The sequence below is a fragment of the Diabrotica virgifera genome, chromosome 6 (genome assembly GCF_917563875.1).
Source record: "Diabrotica virgifera virgifera chromosome 6, PGI_DIABVI_V3a".
Lineage (NCBI taxonomy): Eukaryota > Metazoa > Arthropoda > Insecta > Coleoptera > Chrysomelidae > Diabrotica > Diabrotica virgifera.
In genome coordinates this window covers 155,934,892-155,957,948 of record NC_065448.1, presented here as the reverse complement: position 1 = coordinate 155,957,948, position 23,057 = coordinate 155,934,892, and the positions used below count along the sequence as shown (strand labels likewise).

The 23,057-nt window shown below is 35.1% G+C and overlaps 1 protein-coding gene across 1 annotated transcript in view; it reads right to left on the bottom strand.

Moving 5' to 3' along the window:
• Positions 1-5,473: 5,473 nt before the first annotated feature.
• The window catches only part of LOC126886383 (esterase B1-like), a 40,452-nt gene continuing 22,868 nt past the window's right edge, over positions 5,474-23,057 (bottom strand). The window contains exons 3-7 of the mRNA XM_050653289.1: positions 20,788-20,950; positions 10,759-10,950; positions 9,288-9,472; positions 8,676-9,014; positions 5,474-6,723 (exon numbers count right to left, since the gene is read on the bottom strand). Of these exons, the coding sequence (XP_050509246.1) occupies positions 6,163-6,723; positions 8,676-9,014; positions 9,288-9,472; positions 10,759-10,950; positions 20,788-20,950 (1,440 nt within the window). The 3' untranslated portion in view covers positions 5,474-6,162. The remainder of the gene's footprint in view (positions 6,724-8,675; positions 9,015-9,287; positions 9,473-10,758; positions 10,951-20,787; positions 20,951-23,057) is intronic.

The window sequence follows — 23,057 nt, the reverse complement described above, 5'->3', positions numbered from 1 at the left end:
CTTGCAAGAAACAAACAAAACATATCTCCTAAACTAAACCTAACCTCGCTTTCGGCGTTCGGCCATTAATTCATGTCCGTCCGTGTCACAATAATTTCGAGTCGAAATTATAATATCAACCACTTTTTTGGAGTCGCTATTAATTTCGATAGTCGCTATTTCGTGATGTCATTTCGTTAGGTCAACTAAAATCCACAAGGCTCGCACAGTCGCATTTCAACGTCGCCATATTGAAAGCGACTTGTTTTTAGTCGAAATTTGAATTAGAATCAGGGCCCTGGTCAGATTTTTCAGAGCAATAGGACCAAGTTATTGTAAATCTTCGGATGGAAGAGGGGTAATGATGCGCAACATATGACGCTGTATCCTGCTAGCGTCGCTAGCCTCTCCTACTCAAATTTGACTGTTACCTCCACGTGGTAGTAACCCCACTAACTTAAGCAACTATGTGAAATATTATGGTAATCAACCCCAGTGGGAATCAGGATCAAGGCAAATAAGTAAGCAAAATTAGTGATTGAGCAAATGGTTAATAATCTCTTACTCGAGAAAACGTTGCAAATACTAAAAGAAGAAGTAATTAAAAACTAAGATATAAAAATAATTAGAAACCTTTACTAGAATCAGACTGCAATGCTCAGAGTTTAAGGTGAATCCAACGAAAATGTGAATGTCATGCATGGAGTGAGGTAAGGCTATATTTTGTGTCCTTTAATCTTGAATTTCACGTAGTCTTCCATATGCTGCCCATCCCAGAGTTATTCTTCTTAGCAGCTCAGCAGTTTGATTGTCTCTGCTAATTTTTACCGTATGTCCAAGGTATATGTAGCTGTCAACAACTTCAATTTCGACGTCTTCTACCTTTAAAGGATGGCTCGGAACTAAATTCGTCATAATTTTGGTCTTCTGGTAATTCATATTTAGACCTACTTTACGTGCTGCATCGCGGAGTTCATTCAACATATCATTGGCAGTTTTTAGGTCATCTGAAATCAGAACAATATCATCTGCGAATCGTAGATGACTGAGCATCTCACCATCGATATTTATTCCTTTATTTTCCCAATCCAATGATTTCAAAGCATGTTCAAGTACAGTAATGAACAACTTAGGCGACATAGTATCTCCCTGTCGAATACCTCTCTTGATATATATCTTATTGGTAGGACCGTGCAGATTTATAGTTGTTGTAGCATTTCTGTATATATTTTCTATAATATTGGTGTACCTATGATCAATTCGACACTCTTCCAATGCCTTAAGTAGTGCGGGTAGTTCGATAGTATCAAACGATTTATGGAAGTCTATAAACGTTAGAACTTGAGGTCTATTGTATTCAATTGATTTTTCAATCAAGACTTTGATGCACTGTATGTGGTCATTTGTACCGTAGTTGGGGCGAAAACCAGCCTGTTCTTTTGGTTGGTACAGCTCAAATTTTGCTTCCAATCGATTGGTTATTATTATGGTGTACAGTTTGTATAAATGGTTGAGTAGGGAAATTGGTCTGTAATTCTCTAGGTTCATGTTGTCACCCTTTTTATGCATAAGAATTGTAATTGAGTTATTCCAAGCTATAGGAATTTTTTGATTATACAAGCAGAGATTGAAGAGGTCTTGTATTTTTTTCAGAAGAGAAGTTCCGCCAAGTTTTATAGCTTCTGTAACTATTCCATCATGTCCCGGAGCCTTGTTGTTTTTCATTTTTTGGAGTGCATATGGAAGACTACGTGATATTTTTAAAGGTGATGTACCTATCAGCTTAAAAAGAAGAGCCTTTAATCAATGTGTCCTGCCTGTTCTTACATATGGCGCAGAGACACTTACCCTAACAAGGACATCTGCACGAAAACTACAAGTGACGCAACGTAGAATGGAAAGATCATTGTTGGTCATAACGTTAAGAGATAGGGTAAGAAACGAAGAAATTCGTAGAAGTGGTGTAGAAGACATAATAAAACACATAGCCAAAATTAAATGGAAGTGGGCAGGACACGTTGCTAGAATGAGAGATAGGTGGACCAAAAAATATTGGAATGGAGACCGAGAGCGGATAGACGAAACCCGGGAAGACCACCCACAAGATGGACTGATGACATAAAGAGGATTTGTACCAACTGGATTGCAGCAGCGCAGGATAGATCTGAATGGAAGTTTTTCGAGGAGGCCTATGTTCAGCAGTGGACGACTATGGGCTGATGATGATGATGATGAATCTTGAATTTCTACTCTGAAAGAATATTAATCGAAGCTTTGCATTAAAATTAAGAAGGTATTCTACTAAACGGGTATCAACTAAATAACATCAGATAATATGCAGATGACACCATAGTATTAGTGGAAAACCTAGAATACCTACAAGTCCTTATCAACAAAATCACGTATACATTCAACAATATAAACGTAAACATAAAAGCTTGTGATCATTAGCAAGAAAAAGATAACAGAAAGTCAGCTCTACATCAACGAAACCCCTGTAGAAAGAGTCATACAGGTAGATGTATGCACTCCTACAAGTCATCATATTTGGAAAACGAGGTTTAGAAAGAAGAATCACATCGTGGTCAAAGAACCTCAGAACCTGGTTCACCACAACATCCGTGTATCTCTTCCGCTCTGCTGCAGATTAGATAAAGATTGCCATGATAATCGCCAACATTCGTCCCGGATTGGCACATCAAGATGAAGAAACTTGGAAGCGAAGATCGGTAGGATATTATCATTTTATCAATTAAATTCGATATTTTTAAGACATTTCAGAAGCCGCCACAGATAAAATGTTTTAACAACCCATTAATCATTCAGAATTAGTCGACGGATATTAGTATTAAAATAATTAAAACGATAACTGGACGATAATAATTTAATGAGTGAAATTAAAAGTTTTTTCTACTTTAATGACAAAAAAAGCAAGCTCATTAGCAGAACCCAATTAAAAATTATTTTGCACATCATATTTGAAACATTATTTGATTGAAAAATCTCATTTTTGTTGGCAAAAAAATTAATTAATTTGTCTGGACTAAATTACAGTTCTGTTTATCTGAAAAGGGATATGTTACTATCAAAATTCACACAGTGTTGCCAAACTGAATTTTGTTATTTTGAGTGTAAATTTTCGCAGCGATCTCCGAGGGTATACTTAATACCTACACTGCAGAGAAATCTGTTGTGTAGCTCTATCTAACCACGGACTTTGCTTCTCAACACAAGCACGGCAAAAGGCCGCAGAACAAATCGAAAGATTCAAACAAGAGTTCGACATTAGACACACTATATTATGGAGCATCACTCCACGAAGAGTCTAGACTAACATCAAGGAAAATCTTCCTTAAGACCATCCCTCTATAGTCATTGAATATCGTTCATGGAATGAAGGTCAGAACATGGAACACCTACTGAAGCGACGCCTATCCCCTGGTAGATACATTTTTAAAGAATTGTGACATGCCAGCAATAATGCCATTGACATTGCATATTACTGCGTTAAAAAACTTTAAACATTTGAATCCAGATACGAAGAAGAAAAGTATCATTAATAACGATTTCCTGTAATCGCTGTAAAGGTGGTTCTGGCCTACCATTATCAAAGGCTTTGTAATAGTCAATGAAGCATATTGTCCATTGAAATGTTACATTTTTTAGACCATACCTTGCATTTGTTAGAGGAGTCAATTTTATTTTTTTAATGTGTGGGGCTTACTAGAAGCTTAAGTTCAAGTTTTTGGGGTCACCACTCTTGTCCCCCGGCCGCCATCTTATAGCAAATTAATTTATTTACAATTTTTTTATTACATTTTATCGTTAAGTGACCAACAAAAAAGATATAAACAAATATACGTGAAAATGTGTTAGCAAGTTTTCTTTTGGAGGTTATAACTTTTTTTCAGTTCATTTTACAATAAAATAACCTTATACCAATTTTGTAAAGAGTTTTTAGCGAACAATTTCCACTATAAAGTTGTTTCCTGTTGTAGCTTAATTTAATTTATTTATCTAGGTTTTAAAGCGCTCCAAACTTGACCAGATTCTGGAATGCTCATAGTTATACAAAAAAAAAAAACATTAGGCTTACTTTTCTATCTATATATTCTTTTATTTATACAATTTATTATGATTTTAACATTCCTATGCTATTATTAAATTATTTTTGACCTTTCTCCCCACTAAAACTTAGAACCCTAAGCATATTATAGAAAAGGCCCAAGTAATTGTTTGAGGACAAATTCGCCGGTCCAGAAGAAGAATGACGCAACCGCAAATTGCAAAATTCTTCAGAACAGCAAAATAACGATTTTTTATTATTTAAAATAGGGATTAAATGAAGAGTAATCGTCCAGGAGCATCGGTATGGCGTTTTTTTTGACAACAATGGCTTTTATTTTCATCGATATTGGTTCGAATTTCATTATCTTAATTGAATCCCCCATTTTCAACCTTATCTACAGTTGCGTCATTATGCATCTGAAACAAGGTCTAACAAAGCGCGTGTTTCAATAACGACTCAACTACCCTATAATAGTGGCTCAGCACATTGTTATAGTTCTGTCGTTTTTGTATCATCTTTACACAGTATTTTAGTGAAGTATAATAGTAAAATGGCAATGTTTATAATTCACCACTGTCATTTTCTGAACCTCATTTCAAGTCTTTTTGATGCAAAGATGGATCGTATAACCCAGTTACAATTCGTTTTTTTATCTTCATCATCAGGCTGGGAATTTGTAGTACCCTCTGGTCATTTAAGATCTGCTTGGAACTGAGGGTCATTGCTTTGAGGTTCTTTGTAATACTAAGTTTATGACTTGTGTTGACCAAGAAGGTTGTATGAAAATTGGTAAGATATTTTAACTATCTTGCATCTTTGTATTGCTGGTGTGTTATTTGTTTTATTACTACCTACAATGTTGTAGTTGTACTTTCCTCTTATGCCAATTGTCTGATTTCAGTGTTGAACCATGGCTTTAATATTTTTGATGCATTTCATTTGACGAGGTTAATTTTCCTATAGTCCTATATCATCTTTTGCGGCTTGTATTATGTTACATTGTATTTTTGCCCACATCTCGTTAACAGTTCTTCCTTTGTTGCTGAGTTTGTCTAAAATATTTCTTTTAAGCGGTTTTTGATACAACCATTTTATATTTTGGTCTTCTAGTCTCTTCATCATGAAGTCTAGAGACTTACGTTTGGTTTTCAGAGTATTTGTGTGGCCTTTTTGTTAGTGGCATTTTTAATAAAAATTTACCAGTAGATAGGTACTAGATTATCTGCTGAGCCTATATTTGGAGATGTTAAAGCCTTTGCATATTTAAGTTCTCTTATTAGCAACTATGCTTTCCTAACGGATCTTCAAAATTTTCGGTTCTCAGAGTCACTTCTGTTGTCTTGCTCAATTTCTGGTTGTAGAATCGGGTGCATGTTGTTTACTTAGATTAAGTTAGGTTAGGTCTCTTAGAAACATACTAATATATCAGAATTTACTATTATTTTATTAAAAACATTCTTTTAAAGAAATAAATAACATAAATATGTATAACTTAATTTTAAGTGTCTTAAAATTATTTAAAATACATTTGACCTATCTATTAATACTTTCGATACGAGTATTATCTACGATACTACATTTAAACAACAGATGATCTTTAATATCTCAAATAGGAGTAATAATCTCTTGTAGCTTATAGATAACCCAGCAAGAACATAAATATCACATTTTGACAAAAATTGCAAAGTTATACTCATATTTTTATGAGAAAAGGATTATGTAGAATTTCCTATATAGTAAATGCACGATTTCAATGCTCCAAAGAGTATAGAGCAAGTATAAAGACAACGTAATATACTTAGCAAGTGCACAAGTACATATATGTTGGGTCAGAAGAATTGTGTCCTAGATACTTGGACTTTACAAATGAAAATTCCGACTATGCATTGACTATTAAAAATGAAGAACAAACTGGCTTTTATACTGGATTGATGTTTTTTCAGGAGAGTAAATATAAAACATTGACTTTCATACAGCTAAAATCATTTCAAAGATATGTGATGTTTTAACAGTAGGCTACAAACATGCCATTCAAATAATATCGTATCAATCTATTCCTACACAAATAAATCACATTTTTGCATTATTTATCAAAAATTTCGGCAAAGAAACTTTTAGGCTGTACCACAACATTCCGCATATAACTCTCTCCAGAATTGTATCCTTTCTGCTTCAACATTACCAGTAATACTGATTCTATCATTAATATCAAAAATATTTGAAATACTTTCGTCTTTTACAGGACTCCACACAACATGATCGAGGAGTTCTGTAGGTTCTGGTGTAGGGTTACCGCATTCGGCGAAAGTGGTCCAAGGCTTCACGAATTTTTGTATGTTTCTGTCTTCCACGCTCCCCTTAGCAATGGTAGGAGCTAGGAAAGTGCTGAATAGGTAGAAGATGTCGTCAGCGTGGGAGACGCCCTCTATTTGCCTAACAGGAAGTTTTTCTCTTAGGGATTGGAAGACGTTCTTCATACTGGATCCGCCGGATAGTTTTGTAAGCAACGAAAGAGCAAGCATTGTTTTCAAATATTTAACTTCACAGAATTTTTTGAAGAAATTTAAGTTGCTGATGATGCTCATTCTGTAAACGTATACTGGAGCTTTGCTGTGGCGCTGAAGTAAGGTAATGGTTTTCTGGATACCGTAGAGGAAATGTACATCGCTTACCATCTGAAACAAACATATTTATAAATATTTTTTAAGTAAATCTAATAGTCATATAGTGAGCTGTAAGTTTCTTATTAAAAGCGAGGAAAGTCTTAATAAAATCTTCAACAGCTATCAATATACTAACAGCGGTATAACTAGAGTACTTCGCTCACGTGATGAGAAATTCGAAATATGAAATGCTACATGTAATTATCCAAGGTAAGATAGAGGAAGAGCGCGGCCCCGGAAGCAGAAAAATATCCTGGGTTATTAACCTCCGCCAGCGGTATGGAGTGAGCACCACGACAATATTTAGGTTAGCTGTGGACAAGGAAAAGATCATCCGACTGATCGCTACTGTTCTGGGAGGACAAGGCAGTTAAAAAAAGAAGAGGCTATCAATAAAACAGATTTGATTTCTTAGACAGATCCACAAATCGAAGAAGGTAACAAACTACGTTTTGAGATGCAAGGTTTAACTAAGGTGGGAAGGCAAGTTTAACTATGGACTTTTGGACAGGGACACGAGAAAATTTAGCTCAAGGCAGTGTAAATATTTTGGACAATAACGGGGGAAAACTCAAGTCAAATAGTGTACAGTCTAACGCCCTGAACTGCTTTGTCTCCGAGCACTGGTGGTTCTTGGAACATCTGCTTTATATATGGTAAACAAAAAGAGTGATAAGATCGTTCCCTGTGGTACTCCAGTTTCCGGGACTTCGTGTTCAGAACTTGTCCTATCTGGACCCTGAACGTTCTTCCACTTAGCTATGAGGAGATGAGTCTCGTCATGGCCTCGTTGTATACATGATATCTCATTTTGTATGTGAATACTTCATGCCACACTCGATACTCGATCTAAGGCTTTAATTATATACAAGAAGGCTGTTTTCGTATAATTCTTGTCGTTGAATCTAGCTGCTACGTACTCTTCAAGTATGAGTACTTGTAGTTAGCTGAAATGTTGAGCTCTCAATCCGCATTGTGCTTCTGGGATTATTCCTGGCCTGTCTGTCTCTGACTGGAGTCTGGATTGGATAACCCGCTATACCATCTTGATAACTTCTGGACGGAACTAAGCTAATCGGCCTGTAATTTTGCGGAAATGTGTTGTTTTCCTTGGATTTGGTATCATGATTACATAGGATTCCTTCTCACATCTCTCTTATCGAATTTTATACTCTATGTCGGTTTAGCGATAGTAATGGGGCTAGAAGTAGGCTGAAAGGAACGATGTACGCGTCATTATTGAATCGAGTTATTTCAAAATCAAGTTAAAATAAGCGAAAGGAAATCGCATATAGAGTTAAAAACGAGGACAATGAGCAATGCAACTTATCGTGTGGAGAGTTCATTGAAACTAGAAATTGTTATGGAAAAAGAGGGTAAAATGATAAGAACTTACGAGTTCTAAGAATAAATTCACACTTTTATGTATATTTATTATTTTCTCCGCCGTGTATTAACATACACGGCGGAGACAAGACCTGACACATCTAAAACGAGACGACTACTAAACACAACAGAGACGAAAATACTCCGACGATTATCTGGGAAAAGTCTGTTGGATAGGGAGAGAAGCGAAAACATAAGAAGATCATGCAATATAGAAGACATAAATGGATGGGTGACAAAACGGAAACAGGAGTGGAACCATCACATTAGTAGAATGACAGAGGATAGGATAGTACGAATAGCACGTGATAAGTCACCAAATGGACGAAGAACAGACCAAGATAAAGGTGGTGCGATAACTTAAACAATTTAGGAGGCTAATATTGAAGAAGAAACAGGCTTTAAACCCTACATACAAGAAGGAAGAAGAAGAGGAAGACGTATATTGATGTGTTTCTTTATCTTTATCAGAGGTATGTCATGATAAAAGCGGTTATAACGTGGTGTTAAATTTATAAAAAGTGGAAAATGCCCATGGTAACAAAAAATGTAAATTAGATATATAAATTTTAACTTACCCTGTATCTATTGTTTATGTTCTTTTCAGAAAGGTCTTTATCTTGGTAGTAAAATTTTTGCATTTTTTCCGCAACTTCTTTCGCCCTTTCCGTTTTTTCTGGAATGTTAAGGTCAAAAGGAATGTCCCTTTCAAGAGTCTCGGGAAGATCTGCATCTGTTCTAGTTTTTCTAATTAATTCGTACATCAAACCTTCCATGGAATTGTAACCGATTATTACAGGGACATGATGATGTCGGCCAGCTTTCATTATTTCTTCTGGGTCTTCTGTTAAGAAGGCTCCTTCGTGGGGGTATTCTACAACTGGGATGAAAGGTCGGACGATGCTGGCGAAGAATGACTAAAAATAAAAAAATAATGTTAAAAATGTTAAATGTTAAAAATCGTAAGTTTTACTATTAGATAGCTAAATTTTTGATATATGACAATAAAAGCTTGATCAATTTGATAATATTTTTCGAAAATTACAAAAGAAAAAGAAGTTTAATCTAGGAGATAATATCAGTCACATAAAAATTATTTTTACCTACATATGTTGATTCATTAAAAATATAGAAGAACGTTTGATGCAGGGATTCAAAAATTTAATTAAATTTTTGTAGTAGGTACTTACATCTTCTATTTTAAACGAAGCTGTTACTAAGCTTCTTGTGCTGGCTCTACAAAGTTTCTGGAACAAAGTTTTTTCGTCTACATCTTTATAACCCATAGCTTTAGAAATTACAGCAAAGTTTCTTCTTCCCTTAGCCCAGGGATTGAAAGCACATCCGCTCTGCATAATCGCTTTATGGAAGAGGCCTGAAAACATAAAATAATTTAGTATAAATGATAAAAGAAAATGCTTTTAAAACACAGAGAAGAGAAAAGGAAATGCAAAAAGGTGTAGTGACTACCTAACCATCAGCTTGATAAGCCGTGTTTTAAAGATATTTCCACGAATACTGCTCTCTAGACTCTAGAATGTACCAAAAAATAGAAGAAAAGCATAGAAAAGCAGAGAAGCACTGTTTAGTATTCAGGTTAAGGTACAGAGATGCAGTAATGTCGGACATCCGGTTTATATGTGTTTTATTGACTTTGAGAAGGCCAGTGATCTAGTTAAACATATTCAAATGATTACCATTCTTCAGCAGGTGGGTCTTTATTAAAAAATCCTACGCATTAGTAAAAATCTTTACTGGCATTAATGTGCAAACATCAGGATTGGCCGTGACACTTCTGAAAAGCTTCAATTACGAAGAGGAATAAAGCAGGACTGCATTTTGCAGGACCACTAATATTTAATATTTATTCTGTATTCGTTTCCAATAAAGCAGTGGATAATGTTCAATGTGGTATCAAAATAAATAGCGTCAATATTAATAATTTGAGATATGGGGATGAACCGGTGTTAATTGCAAGCAGTTACGAAGAACTTCAACATCTGATTATTAATTGGATTAGTACAACGTGTGATGAATACGGATTCAGGCTAAACACCACACATACAAAGGTGATGGTTGTCAGTAAAATGCCAATACAACCGGAAGTGGTAACAGCTTGTGGTGAATAATTGGATAGGACTAGCAGTATCACCTATCTTGGTTGTAATCTAAATTAAGAACAGGGACATGAGCAAAGAAATTAGAATACGTATAGAGAAGGCCAGAGTTGCATTCTTTAAGATGAAGAAACTGTTATGTTGAAACAATATTACTTTGAGTCTGAATATATGCTAAGTGAGATGTTATGTGGTTTCTACTCTTTTGTATGGTGTCGAAGGTTCGACTTTAACGGATACACCTCTCAAGACGCTGGAGGTCTGTGAAATCTGGGTGTATCGGAGAATTCTACAAATAAGTTGAGCGGAGAGAGTTCGTAACGAAGTTGTTTTGCATTGGATGGGAGAAGTTACGGGCATCGTCAGAACAGCAAACCTGAGAGAATGGTTTAATAGATCCTCTGTATCCCTTTACCGAGCTGCCGTCAACAGAATTACTATAGCCAATTTGATAGTCAACGCTCGATAATTGACCATGGCACATAGAGAAGAAGAACACAGAGAAATTTTCAAATAAGAATCCCGTATTTTTTATGCTTCTTACCTTTCGTAAGTGGAGAAACAAGCAAGAAATGAACTGAGGCGCTACCAGCGCTTTCCCCAAATATTGTTACGTTGTTAGGATCACCACCAAAATTAGCAATGTGTTTTTGTATCCATTTTAGTGCCATTGTCTGATCTTTCAAGCCTGCATTTCCGGGTACACCCAAAGATTGGTCTTCTAGACTTAAGAAACCTGAAAACAAATTACATAAATAAATATTTGTTATGTCAGTTTATTTTAGCGTTTTAAATCATAATTTTACATTTTCAACATAATTATCGATTTTAACATAATAAGATATAGTGGTTTTGTGGGAATATTTTATGTTAAGTAGTAACTTGATTACTTAAATAAACATAGTTTCAAAAGTTATGCATCCCCCCTCGTATTCACGATGTTTATGCTTTTATAAATCCGTATCTTTATCACATATTTAATGGGCATTTTTTACAAAAAATATACCATTTTTGTTTTTTTTTTATTTGATTACCCATTTAATTGACCTGGTTTTGCCGAGGTGTAAACATTTGAAAAATTTATTCTGGTGAAATTTTTGAAAACGTGATTAAAAATGGCCACCACGTTGAAAACGCCACGAACCACAGCGGTTCGTGGCGGAAAGAGTGCGTGTTTCTCAGAGTGATATCTCACGGATATGAAATAGGTTCCTGGAGACAAACTCGATAGGGAATAGAGCTCGGTCTGGTAGATCCCGAGTTACCAATGATCGAAATAGATATATCAGAATTTCCATCTGTAGAAATTCTCCCTCCAAAGGGAATTCAGGCATGCTACAGGAGTCAGAGTATCGTTGGCTACAATAAGAAGAGGAATTTTAGACTCAGGTTTGAGGAGTCGTCGACAAATAAGAGTTCCTCAGCTACAATCTAGACCTGTTTTGGACCGCCTCCAGTGGGCTCAAAAACACATACAGCTCCCCCAACAGTTTTGGAATTTTGTGCTTTTTTCAGACGAGACCATAATCTGTTTAAATAGTGATAACCGGCGAATTCGTGTGTGGCTAGTTGTGCACCTCTTGTTGGCTCTCGCCACATAAGAATTCGCCGGTTATCACTATTTAAACATATTCTGGTCTGGTCTGAAAAAAAGCACAAAATTCCAAAACTGTTGGGGGAGCTGTATGTGTTCTTGAGCCCACTGGAGACGGTCCAAAACATATCTAGGTTGTAACTGAGGAACTCTTATTGGTCGACGCCTCCGCAAACCTGAGTCTAAAATTCTTCTTCTTATTGTAGACAACGATACTCTGACTGCTGTAGCATGCCTGAATTCTCTTTGGAGGGCTGGTACAGACATAGAAGAAATTCCACGGATGGAAATTCTGATATATCTATTCTGTTGATCATTGGTAACTCGGGGTCTACAGATCGACTCTATTCCGTATCGAGTTTGTCTCCAGGAACCTATTCCATATCCGTGAGACATCACTTTGAGAAACATCCACTCTTTCCGCCACGAACCGCTGTGAATGGCCTTCTTCAACTAAATCGATAATTCTTATAGGGTCCAACTCAGAAATTAAAGTACGATTCATTTTTAACCACGTTTTCAAAAATTTCACCAGAATAAATTTTTCAAATTTTTACACCTTGGCAAAACCAGGTCAATTAAATGGGTATTCAAATAAAATAAAAAACCAAAAAAGGTATATTTTTTTTAAAAAGGCTCATTAAATATGTGATCAAGATACGGATTTATAAAAGCGTAAACATCGTGAATACGAGGGGTGATGCATAACTTTTGAAACTATGCGTAACAAAAATCAACCTAGCTATAAATGCTTTTGTAATCTAAAAATAAATTTGCATATTGGATACAAAAAATTAAAGGCGTAAAAATATTGGTCCTTCGAGCCGGATCAATTTAAGTAAAAAGACTTACATCTAGTAAGTGATTGGAGATATATAAAGAGATGGGGACTAATAGATATACGAGAAGGGGCATACACCTTAGGAACTTCTATATATAGCCACTGCTTCCAGATACACTGAATTTCAGATGAACCGTGAAACTTTAACTTTCTTTGATTCCTTAATTAGATATCTGTGGGTAAATTTTTACCAGCACCATACTGGTAAAATTGAACATCACGTTAAACAATGATTATTTAACTATTTTGTCATTGCAGTACATTTGCTACTTTTATTTTATTGACTGATATGAGTGTTGATAACGAATCAAGTAATTTGTTAACCCAGGTATGAAAATACCAAGCAGGCGACGCTTAGGAAAAACATTTCAACACTGCATCTCATATTAGAAATCTGAATCCTCATTTTTGTACTCTAATACACAGTATGTTATAAATCAAACAGAAAATAAACGGTTTCGTTTTTATTCAAATCGAGTCTCTTGCCATCCCTCGACACGTGTTTCTAGGTTTACCAGTTATTAAGGAGGCCTTGCAAGAAGACCGATTTGAATCAAAACGCCCGTTCGCTCGATATAAATAGTGAAATATTTATACCGGAGTATGGTTAGAACGACTTCTAACGACGTATAGACGAGCGTTTTGATTCAGATCGGTTTTCTTGCAAAGCCTCCTTGATAACGGGTAAATCTAGAAATACGTGTCGAGGAATGGTAAGGGGCCCGATTTTAATCAAAAATGAAACCGTTTATTTTATTTTCGTTTTATTTTATTTCCTTGTATACTTTGTACGGTAATAAACATATGATCTTTTAGTTACAGAAAATTTAGGAAGTTATTGTTTCGCTGAATACAGTGTAACGAAAAAATACCCTTCAGTGATTTCTGGAAAAAGGTCATAGATAAGAATTAAGGTTATGTTTCCAAGATTATCTGTCACTAAAAACATCTGATGCAATTATTAATTATTTTGCATGGCGTGATTGATAACGCATGGGATGACGTAATAATACGAGCTCTTTCTAAATAAAAGATGTTTATTATTTTTGAACATAAATATTTAACATATTTCCGAAAAGATAAGCCAAAAATTATTATTTTTATTTCGATTTTTAAACCAATAACATTAGATCCGATTGGACAATCCTAGAAGCTGCGATTTTAGTTTGACCTCCGTGCAAAATAACTAAAATATTTGGGAACTGTCAATAACACCAAGAAATTAGTATAAGTACCTAGGTTCTTAATTAGATAAAACATTGATCCACAATAACATTATTAATGCCAAAATACTAAAGTTTTGATACTATTTTGAAATATCTATTTTTATAAATGTACTGAGTGCACTCATCAGAAAGCTACTATTATTCCTTGAATTGATAATTAATCTATAACCTAGTCCACTCTAATTTTATACAAACAAATGTTTACAAATGTTTATACATACAAATATTTCTGTAGTTGTTCCATTGCATCTTTGCACAAACTTCATGATTCACTTGCAAAACCGTTAAATCATTAATATACGATATCCTTCCGTGACTAACATTCGGTCTGTGAGACCGACCACTTAGAGTTTTTACGATTATATCCAAATTGTTCGTTACGTATCTTTGCCGCCATCAGTAGCTGCCTGATCTAGGTGAATGTTTTTAGTGTTGAAGTTTGAGTCTTTGTGTCAAGTGATTATGCAATTATCGGCAAATTTTGTCTCAGAGACCGAGATTGAACGTGACATACTAGATAAAAAAAATCTTTATATTAACGAAACAACGTGCGAACAAAATGCTGATAATTTAGTAACCCAATTGCCAGGAGAAAAAGGTGAAGCTAGGTACAAAAAAACGGCAGTGGAGAAATTGAGTTTGTTTTTCACAAATGGGATGTTATATAACTGTTTTTATTTTCTTTGGTATTTTGCTAATGTTTAAGAGACTTAATAAATTAAAAATTGGTATCATTCTTGTTTAGTTTCACTCCTTCAAGGAATAAATACAACCCTACGTTTGAAAGTGTGTCAATGGAACCATTTTTTTATGTCGGTCTCTGAGACGGATGTTAGCTTTGATGTTCAGAAAACCTATCGCACACCTAGTTCAATGGTGCCACAAGTGCAAAACACAATATTCTCGAGAAATGAGCAAAACCTTCTGTAGCAAACGCGTTATGCCCTGTAAATAATTTATTTTGATAATGACTGGCTTCAACATTATAATTTAGGTAGCAAATTATACAGTTATTCGCTGGATCTTATTACAATTTATTAAAAACAAAACGTTAATTTTATTTTGATAGTTATGGAGATATTGCATTGTAAATAAAGTCATTTATAAAATGATACCTAGGAGATACGGCGGCAATATAATGAAAAAATCAATTGATTTTTGCAGTTGTGGCCGTATTGAACGTATTGAACTAAATCGGTTGTATTGTGGCAGTGTATATTATCGCCACATCTCCCAGTTATGGCCATATTGCACTTTGAAAACCTTCCAAAACCCTACAATGACAAACCCTAAAACTTACTTTATACTTATCCTAAACAATATTTTAGTTCAGGCTGTATTGCATTAGATGGGGCATTATATAGGCAATCTTTTACAGCCTTAACTCAAAATTCGAATTTTTTGCAGTTGTGGCACCACTGAACTAGGTGTGCGCTATGTTAGTTGCGGAAGGATATCATATATGTACTGTCAATGTAATAATTAGGAAATGGTTATTATCGGTGAACGTATTTTATAAAATAATATTGTACGTTTATATTTAACTATGGTATAGTCCAGTGGTTCCCAACCTTTTATGTCTGGCGACCCACCTTCTGATGTTTTTTCGTGTTTGCGACCCATGCCTCACCCACAATGATATATATTTACGTTATTCACCTACTGTAACAGCCACGCCGCGACACACCTGAAATCCGCCCGCGACCCACCGGTTGGGAAACGCTGGTATAGTCGGTTCGCTAAACTCAGACACAACTGGCTAGCGATTTTAGTAAGTAATTTTGTCAATTTGGTAAAATTGGCAAAAAATAAGTACTAAATAGTTAATAATTACTAAATAGTTATTAATTTGGCCAATTTTAGCCAAATTGGCCAAAAACAAAAATTACCTACTAAAATCACTAGCCAGTTGTGTCTGAGTTTAGCGAACCGACTATATTATAATATATTTAACACGATATAACTGTATAAAATAAACACAATTTAAGTTAAAAATTCCAATAAACGCATCAAATTGGCGAATGTCACTGTAACTGAAAATGATAAAGTCAAAAGTCCTAGTAAACAAGGTATCAAAGACAAGGTATTGTTTATCCTTGTTTAACTTATTGTGGTTTTTATGGACAAGAGGTTTAATTTCGCGGGGTCTACCCCAAAATCCCGACAGTGAAAATCCGGATAGTCAAAATCCCGACGGCCAAAATCCCGATACGCCAGTATCCCGACACGCCAAAATCCCAACAGCCAAAATCCCGACGGTCAAAATCCCCACAAATCAAAAATCCCGTCAAAGTTTCAAAACTATAATACTTAGTATCTATCTATTTTTGTTATGTTATTGTTTTGTTTAGTTTACCACTTAGTACTTAGTAGTTCACAGTTAATATAAACTAACTTTCTAAATAAAATTTCTAACGCCAATATTTTATATACATAGTTCAATATACAGTATGGTGCAAATGAAAGGAATAAATTCGATATTTCGTAAACCGGCGACATTAAGGAAAAATCCCAAAACAGGCCGATTTTTATTTTTAAATTTTAATATCTTAGCATATACATCACAAAAGTGACGTCATCTATCTGGGCGTTATGACGTAATCGATGATTTTTTTAAATAATAGGGGCCGTGTGCTAGCTCATGGTTATTGAAAGGATATTTAATTCTCTATTCAGTAGTGTAAACAATAACAAAATTATTTATACAGGGTGTCCAAAAATTTTTTTTAAATTAAATTAATTGACAACAAAAGAAGAAAGTATTTTATTTATCAAATTCAAAATACTTTTTACTCTAATCATAAAACAGAAAAAAATGTTTATTTGAAAAATAAACGTTGATTTTCGCTTAAATTTAATATCCAAGCCAGCTTTCGCTAGTCACCTGCTTTTTGGAAGTTTGAACATTTAATTTAAGCGAAAAGCAATGTTTATTTTTCAAATAAAGCTTTTTTCCTGTTTTCTGACAGTAGTATTTTGAATTAAAAAAATTGCGTACATTCTTCTTTTTCTGTCAATTAATTTAATTTAAAAAAGTTGTTTTTGTAATGTTTATATTACTGAATAGAGAATTGAATAACCTTTCAAATGAACTAGCACACGACCCCTATTCTCATTTAAAGAAATCATTGATTACGTCATCACGCCCAGATGGATGACGTCACTCGTGTGACATATATGCCAAAATATAATAATTTAAAAATAAAAATCGACCTGTCTCGGGATTTTTTCGTAAGTCGCCGGTTTACGAAATAACGAATTTATTCCTTTTATTTGCACCATACTGTATAATCAAATCCCCAATTCAAGTTTACTTTCATATAATAGATATTATAAAGTCACTTACAACCGTCCATTTCAGTAAGTATAGCTTTTACATGATAAAATGAAGTGTTTCATAATTTCCCTTTTAAATTACATAATAATTAGTACCCTTACTTATTGGTAAGTAAGTAATTCATTTTTCAATTTGAATACTTTATATATGATTTGGTACTGCATTTGAAAAGGAAACAATAAATATTCAAAATGTAGTGGTTGAGATTTTTTCTTATGCGAGGATTGTGGCATGCCGGGATTTTGGCATGTCGAGATTTTGGTATGTCGGGATTTTGGCGTGTCGGGATTCTGGAGTGTCGGGATTTTGGCCGTTGGAATTTTGGGTGCCACCTAATTTTGCGATACTAGTTTCTGTGAGTAAAATAGGTATCTAGTATAAAAAGTAATTCGTGAATAATTTCATGCAATTGCAAAGTTACACTGGAAGAACTATACCAAAGCAGTTTGTGGGAGATCACTGGAAAATCATTCATCATCTCAAAAATCTGTAACTGGTCGACAACTACTGAGACTATATCGATTTTAATTGGATTGGTTGAAGCTTAACCGATATACCATACGTTTAGTTTTCGATTAGATATAGTCGAGTGAAAAAAGCGCTAAAATCGGCAATATTGCTTATGAAAATGAGTTGTATTTCCACTGTAGCATCGACGAATGACTGAATAAATTGGCGTGACTCGGGTATGAAAAGCAGGGAAGCAGTGTTGCCATGTATTGGGTGTACTCCTAGATCGAATTTAATAGTAAACAAACGGTATTAGTGTTTTCCTCGTTAATTAATTTTAACATATCTACAGAGATGTTATCAAGGCTAACAGCTTTTATGTTCTTGCCAACTCTATAGCATGTAGATCGGCTGGTCTGGCTTCATTAAATAGTTCATTTATGTTGAGGTTATGGTGGGGTAGATAATCGAAACGTTTAAATTATAAAGTAATTTATATTGAGGATAGAAGGCGAATCCAAAATTTGTCAATATTATACACACTGCAGATTGCCAAATAGAATGGAGTGAGGCATGGATTGGTTCTGACAATTTATTTTGACAAAATCAAGTAAATTATAACAACAAAACTAAGTAGGCAACCTATTTATATATCTATATGTTGAACTCTTTAAACTTGAGATGGTTCGAGAAAATTTCGCCAGAGTGACTGCCAATGACAGGGAGACCAAATTATAACCCACATAAAGAAAGAAGTACAACTAGGTACATATTTAATTTTTTCACTCGAAAATCGCAGTTAAAAATAACAGCAAGGAAGCATAAGAAGTTACCCTGACCATCTTCTCATAAACTACAATTAAAAACGCTTAAAATCACCATCAACTGACCTTGAGCTAATCGTATAATACCTACACATTTCATAATATCTGATATTATCTCTAATCACCCAGTTTTTTCACATTATTAGAAAATTGCCCAAGGTATTCAGTTATAACATTGTCATTAACGTATTCTAATTATAAAAGGAATAACCTCAAGAGCAATACTATTTAAGTTCACTTGTGAGTAATTATAGAAACAATTTCATGTGATTAATCGCACGCAATATCACAGCAAACATTTGGTCAAAACATAACAATTGTAGACGTTATTGTCATCGTAAGTGAGGTTAAAAGGGTTAACTGGTGTATTTTGTTGACCGGTGTTAGGGTTTTTAAAAAATGTTTGTGATAGTTTTGACATTAAAAAAATATAAATGAATTGGAGACAAAATAAGAGACTTATGTATTATATCTGAGAAACTACTGGAGAATTTATCAGAAAAATAAGGGATAAACGTGGAAGGACTTACTTATCTAGTAGGTACATAGTTAAAAAAAATAATCATCTTCTAGTTAGGACTCACGGTTAAAAACTGTTATCAATATCACGTTGACAGGATAGGGTGTCTTTAGTTTAGCTTGTTACAGTTAAGTCCGCGAATCTTTACCCGTGCGTCATCATTTAAAGCATACGAAATAAGTCGATGATAAGTCGGAAATTGAAATTTACTAAACGCAACAGCAAGTCACTTAATGTCACTTGCTGTTGCGTTTAGTAAATTTCAGTTTCCGACTTATCATCGACTTATTTCGTATGGTTTAAATGATAACGCATTGGTAAAGATTCGCGGACTCAACTGAAGGTACGGTCATTTAAGGAAGGTCAACTACTGTAATAAGATCTATTGTTTTGAACCGTCTCAAGAGAGACAAAAACTCTCTAAAACTATATCTTTCTTGGAAATACATTATTTATCTTCGTAGTGATTGTTCAAATGAAAAGGTACGAAACAACAGTGTGGGTAAAAATGAAGTCTTTATTAAAAGTATTCACTATTGGCCTAGCACAACGATCCCATTGATTAACGAGCTGAAGGATTCCTTGTTCCCAGTATTCCTGTGACCGTGACGAGACCCAGTTTCTCACAGCGTCCTTCAGTTTGACGTCCTAATTGAAGTGTTTTCCTTTAAGATGCTTCTGCTCTCACGGTTTGAACGAAAATGGGCACTCTATTTTCGGCGATGAACAGTGGCCGGTTTAACAGTTTCCGCCATCAGAAACCTGATAAAGCCTCGCTGTTCCTCAATCGTCGAATTTTGCCATGTGAATGCCATGATGTCCTCACTCCTCACACGAACTACCGCGTCAATTGGACGGCGCTCTTATAAGCACATATACTTTCTCCTGCGAATGCGGGTGCCCAGGCATGCCCCATTTGAAGCCTAAGGCTACATTTGCATCCCTGGATGTTTCACTACGTTATCCCATAGCGGCATAGACAAATATGTTTTCGGTTACGTTGTGACGACGTTTCGTACCTTTTTTTTGAACAAACTAATACATATTTCGCATCCAGACTTCATTAGTACCATAACCTTGAAATCGTAAAGTTTTCAGGAGAGCAAAATCAATATGTTATGTGAACTCTTCATTGTTTCCTCTGCAACTTCGTTACCTAAGTTAACCAAATTCAGCACTCTTGTTGATTATGTCTGTAGCTTTGTTTTTATTTTTAGTTATTGAGATTGCTTTACCCTGAAATCACCCTTAAATTATGATAACGCGCTATTGCTAAGGCATCCAAATTCAAAATTCGAGGCTCAGGCAGTATCAATATGCAATATCATAGGCTATGGCACTAGAGAAGTTTTACTTGAGTAATTTTTTTAGCCAACAAAATGCATTATCACATGTTAGAGGAATATTTATATATGAACGGTACTCAATGCGTATCTATTCTCGACCACAGCGTAACGCAAACTGTCTTGTGGCGCGCAGGCGCGCTTGCTAATGCCGAAAGGGTCAAAACTGGTAATGGTAATAACGACACAGGCTCACTATGCGGATTCTAGGATAACTAAATTATATGATATTATTCCATAATGAAGACGACGCCCAAAGTAACGTGTCAGGCAAAAAAAAAACAGATTTTCCATATTTTTAGGGTTGTGGCTCTATTGAATTCGGGGTACGATATAAAAATTTCAGGGTCGACATTTATATTATCAGTTTAAGTTGGCGAGTTTCTGTAATTCCTGTGATTATCTTTGTATTATAAGAGAAATAAAACGCAGACTTACCAAATACTCCCAATCTATAGTTGATACACACTAATACAATATCACCAGTCATTAAATAATTAGGACCCACGTGCATGCTTTTGTTGGAGCCATATATGAAGCCGCCACCATGGATGAAAACCATAACAGGTCTCTTTTTCATGTTCGGGTTATGACTTGGAAGCTGAAACACGAAAGAATAAAATGAATTAGATAGGCAATTGTTAAGATACTAGGAAATTTATGACTGAACAGCTTAAATGATCATCATCATCATCATGATCATCATCATCATCATCATCATCATCATCATCATCATAAGTGGCTCGACAATCCGTTGTGGATCTTGGTCTTCTTCTTCTCTTCTTCTTCTTCTTTTTATACAGACATTACTCTGTCTGTTTTTCAATGTGCCTCTAGTAAGTTGTCATTCCATCTTTTTCGTGGTCTTCCTACTGATCGTCTTCCTATTGGGGAACCGGGATACTCTATTTGTTATCATTCGGCTTATGTGGTCGTTCCATTCTACTCTTCTGCTTTTCACCCAGTTATTAATGTTGTCCACCTTGCATCTCCTTCGTATATCTGCACTTCTAGCTCTATCCCACAGCGTCTTACCATCGATTTTTCGCAATGTTTTTATCTCTGCTGTTTCTAGCATTCTTTTTATCCTTTCTCTATCAGGTCGTGTTTCTGCCGCGTATGTCATTAATAGTCTGATGACTGTTTTGTAAATTCTGCCTTTCACTTCTTTTCCGATGTTTTTATTTCTCCATATTGTTTCATTCAGGCAACCTGCGGCTCTGTTTGCTTTATTCACCTGATCTTCCACTTCTGTTTCGAGGTTTCCGTAGCTGCATAGTGTGATGCCTAGATATTTAAACTCCATGACTTTTTCTATTATTTGACCCTCCAACTTTAATTTACACCTTATTAGATCTGCTGTTATAACCATGCATTTAGTCTTTTGTGGGGAAATTAACATGTTAAATTTTCTAGCGGTTATATTAAATTCGTACAGCATACGTTGTAAATCATCTTCACTTTGAGAGATTAGTATTGCGTCGTCTGCATAGCAGATTATTTTAAGTTGTTTTTCTCCCATTTGGTGTCCTTTTTTTGTTCTTACTTTTTTTATTATTTCGTCCATGATCAGGTTGAACAACAGAGGACTCAGGGAATCTCCCTGTCTACTCCCATTGCCAGCTTCAATTGGGTCAGTTAGTTCTTCATCTACTTTTACTTTTATTGTGTTTTTCTGGTAGATATTTTCGATCGTTTTAATTATTCCTAGAGGTACCTCTCTTGCGTACAATAAATGGATAACGTCCTTTAATTTTACCTTGTCAAATGCCTTCTTAAGGTTCACGAAACATAAGTATGCCGGTATGTTGTATACTAACGATTTTTCTTGAATCTGCCTCATTATAAATATAGCGTCGGTGCATGATCTTCCCGACCTAAAACCTTGTTGTTCTTCTGCTAATGTTATAATTTTATTCAGTTTGTTTGTTAACACTTTGGTCGTGAATTTTAGTGTTGTGTTTAATAAATTAATTCCTCTGTAATTCTTCGGGTCCGATTTTTCTCCCTTTTTGAAGAGAGGTATTAGAATGCTTGATCTCCATTCTTGTGGTATTCTGTTTTGTTCTATTATTTTTTGGATTAGTTTTAATAATTGTTTGGTCAGGTCTTGTTCTCCATACGTTAGGAGTTCATTCGATATTCTGTCCTCTCCTGGTGATTTTCTATTTTTTAATTTCCTTAATGCTTCCGTTACCTCTGTTCTTCAATATTTATTTCTTCGTTTGTTGTCACTTCAGGTGTTGGTGGTTCGTTATCGTTATCTTTAGCAAACAGAGATCGAAAATAGTCTGCCCATTTTCCTTCTGAATGTGTTTCGTTTTTATTAATTCGTTCATCTCTTTTCTTTGCCCTCTGATCATTCTCCATATTTCCTTTTGTGTTCCGTAGAAGTCGTGTTCCATCTGTTTTGAGAAACTCTCCCAGTGTTCTCTTTCTATTTGTCTGACTAAAGGGTTTGTCTCGTTTCTAATTCTTTTATAGTGGTTGTATGCGTGTTGTGTTTGTTGTGTTCTGTATTGTAAAAAGGCTTTCTTCTTTTCTTCACATTTTATCTTCACTTCCCCTCGAAACCATGGATCTTGGTCTGCTCGCAAATAAGTCGCCACTCCTGTAGATTCCTGGCAACTTCCCTCCATCTTGTGACCTTTAGAACCTTTAGGTCTTCTTCCACATCATCAATCCATCTTCTTCGTTAATCTCTTCGT